We start from the raw sequence: 6,912 nt of genomic DNA, 5'->3' as shown, positions 1-6,912 counted from the left end.
CCTGAGCATACACACTTCAGGGTCAAAATAACGTTACTTACAATTTGTTCTCCTTCTTATTTGTGACTTAAAGTGACATTTCCCAGTCATTTTATTTTTAAATTTTAAATATATTTTATTGATTTTTTTACAGAGAGGAAGGAAGACGGATAGAGAGTCAGAAACATCGATGAGAGAGAAACATCAATCAGCTGCCTCCTGCACACTCCCCACTGGGGATGTGCCCGCAACCAAGGCACATGCCCTTGACCAGAATCGAACCTGGGACCCTTGAGTCCGCAGGCCGACGCTCTATCCACTGAGCCAAACTGGGCAGGGCTCCTAGTCATTTAATCTTAAATGTTTAGAATCCAAGGAGGGAGCCCTGCCCTGGCCGTGTGGCTCAGTGGCTGAGCGCCGTCCCAGATGCCAGGAGGTCACCAGTTCGATTCCAGGTCAGGGCACATGCCGGGCTTCAGGCTCCATCGCCAGTAGGGGGCGTGCAGGAGGCAGCGGGTCGATGTTTCTCTCTTATGGATGTTTCCCTCTCCCTCTCCCTTCCTCTCTGAAATCAATACAAACAACAGAAGCCACTGTTTGCCAAGTGGCTGGCTTACTGACGTGGCCTGGCTGCCCAGGCAGGTGTCCCCTCCTGCAGGCGTGACCCCCCCCCAACAGTGCTGGCTTTAAAAGATTTAAAAGGGGGTGGGGTTTAACCACGTGCCGGCACCTCCCGGGAGCACGTGGGGAGCTCTCCCAGGTGCCCCTGACGGAGCACCCGCCCCTGCTTCCCATCTGCCCCCGTGGCAGGGCAGCTGCATTTCCGGGCGTGGTCCCTGGTCCCTGGTCCCTGAGGGCTGGGGCACTGCAGCAGCTGCCAGTCACTCCCGTCCGAGGAGTCAGGGAAGGCCCGCCGAGCTGTTCTCTACTCCAAATCGGAGGAATTTGAAACACAACACACAGGCACACAGGGCTTGGGCTTTATTTAACGTCACTTCTGTGACCAGAGCCAGCGGGAGTCCGGGCGGGACAGAGCCACCTGGCCCCGGGCACCAGGGCCACATCCTCCTGCTGCCTGGCACTGCCATAAGCCAGGGCCCAGGGAGAAGGGCTGGACCCCGGCCACCGACAGGCGGTTAGATCCCGGGAACACGCTCCGGTGAGATCCCGGGAACACGCTCCGGTGAGATCCCGGGAACACGCTCTGGTTAGATCCCCGGGAACACGCTCTGGTTAGATCCCCGGGAACACGCTCCGAGAACCAGCCGCTTCCCGCCAAGCTTGGCGCGCAGGTCGGGGTGGCTGGGTGGGCTCCTAGCTGCTGGTCTTCCGCTTCGGTCGCAGCTTGTTCCAAACCCTCTCCAGGGCCACTCTGCCCATGAAGAAGGTGATGGCAAAGTTACGCTTGTACCAGTCCCTGCAGAGGAACGGACAGCGGTGACCCCCAGCCGGACACTGAGGACTGACCGAGAGGCGAGTGGCCTGACTGCCCCCTCCTCTCCCGGCCTCAGGAAGGCCCAACTGTCCCTATACGCCTTCCCTCCCTCCACCTGGACTTCACCAGGCTGAGAATAGGCAACTCGGGGATGCCAGTGAGGCGCCAACCCCTTGGCATCCACCCTGGAAGCCCCTGCAGGCCGCCTGGTTTTTGCTGAAAGCCTGCAGAGGAGCCCTCGGAAGCCGGGGCCTCTCGGCCCAGGGCCTCCTGCAGGGACAGTTACTGAGCGAGGGGGGCCTCGTGGCCTTGGCACTGACCTGCCTCAGAAGCAGGAGACAAGGCACCTGTGAGGGGCTCACTACGGCGTTGCCAGCGTCACAGAGCCCCGGCCTCTCCCGCGCGGTGGCCCGCGCTTCTGTATAGGTTGTGTCTCTAAAGGGACAGCTCCACGGCTTCTGACAGACTGGGCTGGGGCCCCCGGTCCCGGCCTGCTCGCCTGCGACTGACTTACAGAACGCCTCACACTTGCAAATGCCCACTGTGGGCAGTGAGTGGCGAAGCTGGAACGTGTCCTCAGCGGAACACACATCCCGGACCCTCCGGCGGAGCCTCGGAGGCTGGGAGGCCACGTGCCCGGCTTTCCCACCAAACGAGCCGATGCAAGAATGAGCAACAGCCGGGGACACCCGGGAGCTGGCGCCTCCGCCGTGAGAACCCTCTTTACACTCCGGCCACTTCAGGTGCCAGCAATGGGGACAGGGCCCGGAGTGAGCCGGGCTTCCCGGAAAACGACGACACAGATCCCAGGAGGCTGTTCCGCCTTCAGGAAAAGCAGGTGCCGCCCCCACGCAGACGACCGGCCTGACAGGTGTAGGGAGGAAGGGCGGGCTCCGTTTCCGCGGGGACAGCGGGCGGGCTCCGGCGCTGCCTAGCCTGGCTGAGGCTGGCCCGTTCCGCTCTGAGAGCCACCAGCGCACGTCCGGCTCTCAGAGGGACGCGGAGGTCCAGAGAGAGCTGCTCCCGGTCGGCTGAGCAGCGTTACGGCTCAGAGCACCCGCGGCACCAGCAGTACCTTCGCTCTCCCAGCTCCCAGCCTCGGCCGGTACCACCAGGCTCTAGCCCAGTGATGGCGAACTTATGACACGCGTGTCAGAGGTGACACGCGAACTCATTTTTTTGGTTGATTTTTCTTTCCTAAATGGCATTTAAATATATAAAATTAATATCAAATATATAAGTCTTTGTTTTACTATGATTGCAAATATCAAAAAATTTCTCTATGTGACACGGCACCAGAGTTAGGGTTTTTCCAAAATGCTGACACGCTGAGCTCAAAAGGTTTGCCATCACTGCTCTAGATCCTGCCTCTCCTGCTCCACGCGGTGCCGCCACTGTTACATTTTAAAGCAAATCTCTGCCCAGCCCAGGAACCAAGAGGTCCCAGGTTCGATTCCCAGTCAGGGCACATGTCTGGGTTGCAGGCTCGATCCCCAGTAGGGGGTGTGCAGGAGGCAGCTGATCCATGATTCTCTCTCATCATTGCTGTTTCTTTTCTTTCTTTTTTTAAAAAAAATATATTTTTATTGATTTTTTACAGAGAGGAAGGGAGAGGGATAGAGAGTTAGAAACATCGATGAGAGAGAAACTTTGATTGGCTGCCTCCTGCACACCCCCTACTGGGGATGTGCCCACAACCAAGGTACATGCCCTTGACCGGAATTGAATCTGGGACCCTTCAGTCTGCAGGCCGACACTCTATCCACTGAGCCAAAACAGTTAGGGCAGTGGTTCTCAACCTCTGGCCCTTTAAATACAGTTCCTCATGTTGTGACCCAACCATAAAATTATTTTCGTTGCTACTTCATAACTGTAATGTTGCTACTGTTATGAATTGTAATGTAAATATCTGATATGCAGGATGGTCTTAGGCGACCCCTGTGAAAGGGTTGTTCGACCGCCAAAGGGGTCGCGACCCACAGTTTGAGAACTGCTGAGTTAGGGCATCATTGATGTTTTTATCTCTCTCTCCCTCTCTCTTCCTCTCTGAAATAAAAAAATCCTATATAATAAAAGGCTAACATGCAAATCAACCGAACAGTGGAACAACCGGTCACTATGACGCACACTGACCACCAGGGGGCAGGCACTCAACAAAGGAGCTGCCCCCTGGTGGTCAGTGCGCTCCCAAAGGGGGAGCGCCACTCAGCCAGAAGCCGGGTTCATGGCTGGTGAGTGCAGCAGTGGTGGCAGGAGCCTCTCCCACCTCCGTGGCAGTGCTAAGAACCCCTCAGGGGATGTCCGCCTGCTGGCTTAGGCCCGCTCCCCATGTAAGCCGGCAGGTGGACATCCCCCAAGGGGTCCCGGACTTCGAGAGGGCACAGGCCAGGCTGAGGGAACCCCCAGGCCTCTAGTATGTATATTAAAATAAACAAATAATAAAGCAAATCTCAAACATCACATCCTATCGTTTCACCTGAAATACACACCATTATGTGCCGTTAAACCTTCTCTAAAAGCACATCACCACATACTGCCACTGCATCTGATAGAATGAATGACTCCTCATCAACAGGACCTAATAGCCCTAGCTGGTGTGGCTCAGTGGATAGAGCATTGGCCCGTGGACTGAAGGGTCACGGGTTCAATTCTGGTCAAGGGCACGTACCTTAGTTGCAGGCTCAATCCCTGATTCCAGTCGGGGCATTTGTGGGAGGCAACCGATCGATGTCTCTCTCTCACATCTATGTTTCTCTCTTTCTGTCTCTCCCCCTCCCTTGCACTCTCTCTAAAAATCAATAGAAAAATGTCCTCGGGGGAGCAGTAAGAAAAAAGGAAACACCTACCTGTTATAATGCATGTGCTTCTGAAAATTTTTACTCAGAAATTCCTTATAAAAGTCAGCCATTTCTTCTGCATTCAGTGTTGCCTTTTGACCTGGAAATAAATTTCAACTTACACACGAATACTTCAGGGAAAGGAACCCACAAACAACTAGTGACCTAAAAAACAAGTCGAGCAAGGTTGCAGGACACAAGATCAACATATAAATGTCAACTGATTTCTATTCACCAGCAACAAACAATCTGAAAATGAAGCTAGAGAAACTATTCCATTTACAATAGCATCACGAAGAAGAAAAGACCGAGGAGTAAATGTAAGAGGGAGAAGGGCATTTGAGATCTTACTTCCCGGCAATGTGGTCAGTTTGGCCCAAATAAACTCATAAAAATGCTCTTTGAAAAAGAAAGAAAAGAAAAAGAGCCCCGGCAGGTGAGTCAGTGGTTAGAGCATCGCCCATACACCAAGGTCGGTTCAGTGCCTGGCCAGGGCACACACAAGCAGCAACCAGTGAGTGCACAGTAAGTAAGTGGAACGACTAACTGATGTTTCTCTCTCAAATCAATCAATCAATTAAAAAAAAAAAAAGATGGACGGACCACTAACTCACCCACGTTTACTGGAAACCAGCGTCCCACCGTCCCACCCTGTCCCACCCTGCTGTCCGCGCTGAACTTGTCTCCTGGACGCAGACGGTGCGTCAGGCGCTGTCCTCGCACTATGCCCAGCCCCGTCTCCATGGCAGCAGCCACGCTCCTTCAACACAACCCCAGCCTGGCCCTCTGCTGTCCAGGCCCCCCCACCCCCACCCCGGCCTGACCCCGGGGCCAGCCTGTGCTGGCTGCTTCCTCGCACCGGGAGCTATAAACAGGCGGAGGGAGCCGAGGAGGTGCGGGGTGGGGCCAGCGGGCCTGAGACGGGAGGGCCGGTGTCCTGGGTCCCTTTGCTGCCAGGTCGGAGCGCGGGGCATGGGGACGGCCGGGAGGGCGGGGCTGTCATCCCGCAGACACGGGGGATGGAGCTGGCTGGGCGCACTGTCAGGCTGCTTGTGGGTGGGACGCCTGGCTGTGCTGCCGAGAGAGGGTTTGGGGCGGGCGTTGCCGACTGCAGCCGGGACTGTCAGCGGTGCCTGCTGGACACACTGGCCCTCGGCACAGGGCACAGCGGCGGAGGGAGGCAGACCCCGGGCCCCCTGACTAGCCCTTACCCTCAGCCGGTTACAGAAAAGCTTGCCCACCCCACTTACAGGCCCGGCCACACCCACGAGGAAGTCACTGCGACGGGCAGAGAACCAACAGGCCGCACTACCATGAGGTTAAAGCGCGGGGAAAGCGGAAACGCTGAGAGGTAGCCGGGCACGGAGACAAAGGCGGGACACTTGGAGGGGGCCTCCCCGATCCGCTCACGGGAGCCTGGGGCCACCCCGAGACCAGGAGCTGGTGCCGGGGGGCGGAGGGCGGAGGAGGCCATGCGCTGGAAATGAGCGGGATCAGCGGAGGGCGACCTCGCAGAGTGGAGGGAGCAGGGGAGGCAGGGCTGTCCACTGAGTCCCTGGGGCGCCTGCCCCGCCCCCTGAACTCTCTCCTTTTGAGCTCCTCATGCCGTTACTTAAGCAAGAAAAAGAACAAACAAACTCACCTGATTCAGTTCTCAGGCCCAGGCCCTTTGCTTTTAGTCTTGAGTGAATAAATTCTTCTTTTTCCTAAAAAAAGACAAATATCAGACCCCCTCTGCCTCCCCATGTCCCCCCGGTGGGACACCGCCCCAGACACCTATCAGACCCCCTCTGCCCCCACACCCCGTGTCCCCCCTGGCGGGACACAGCCCCAGCGCTCTGGAGAAAGAAAGAAAGGGAGGGAGGGAGGGAGGAAGAAAGGGCCAGTTTTCAAATGTCTCAGTTTAGTTAAAAGTGTTGTGCTTGTTTATTTATTTATGTTTTTAATCCTCACTGGAGGATGGTTGTTCCATTGATTTTTTTTTTTTTTTTAGAGAGAGTGGAAGGGAAGGGGAGGAGACAGACAGAGAGAGAGAGAGACATCGATGTGAGGGAGACACATCAATTGGTTGCCTCCTGCATGCGCCCCAACTGGGGCCAGAGATCAAACCTTCAACCCAGGTGCATGCTCTTGACTGGGAATCAAACCCATGAACCTGTGGCCGAGGGCCAAACTCTAACTACTGAGCCAAACGGGCCGATGGATTTTTTTTTAATATATATTTTTATTGATTTCAGAGAGGAAAGGAGAGGGAGAGAGAAACATCAATGATGAGAGAGAATCATTGATTGGCTGCCTCCTGCACACCCCCATTGGGGATCGAGCCTGCAACCCAGGCATGTGCCCTTGACCAGAACCAAACCTGGGACCCTGCAGTCCGCAGGCTGACGCTCTATCCACTTAGCCACACCAGCCAGGGCTGATGGATATTTTTCATGTATATGCACAGTATCTCCATACTGTGGAGAACAGTATGGAGTTTCCTCAGAAAACTAAAAATGGAACCCCAAAGGGTCCCAGGTTCGATTCTGGTCTAGGGCATGTACCTCGGTTGCAGGCTCCTCCCTGGCCCGGGCCCTGATCGGGGCTCGTGTAGGAGGCAACCAATCGATGTGTCTCTCTCACATCCATGTTTCTCTCTCTTCCCTCTCTCTCCTACTC

The 6,912-nt window shown here is 55.6% G+C and overlaps 1 protein-coding gene across 1 annotated transcript; it reads right to left on the bottom strand.

The window, feature by feature from the left end:
* Nucleotides 1–1,162: 1,162 nt before the first annotated feature.
* APOPT1 (apoptogenic 1, mitochondrial) lies at nucleotides 1,163–5,957 on the bottom strand (the record flags this gene model as incomplete). Its single annotated transcript, XM_006109340.3, has 3 exons — nucleotides 1,163–1,396; nucleotides 4,261–4,351; nucleotides 5,894–5,957. Coding segments are annotated over 3 exons (258 nt in total), but the record flags the coding sequence as incomplete, so codon positions are not given.
* Between the last annotated feature and the right edge of the window lie 955 nt (nucleotides 5,958–6,912).

This window comes from Myotis lucifugus, unplaced genomic scaffold, assembly GCF_000147115.1.
Source record: "Myotis lucifugus unplaced genomic scaffold, Myoluc2.0 scaffold_8498, whole genome shotgun sequence".
NCBI classification, from domain to species: domain Eukaryota; kingdom Metazoa; phylum Chordata; class Mammalia; order Chiroptera; family Vespertilionidae; genus Myotis; species Myotis lucifugus.
This window is presented reverse-complemented; position numbering and strand designations above follow the sequence as displayed.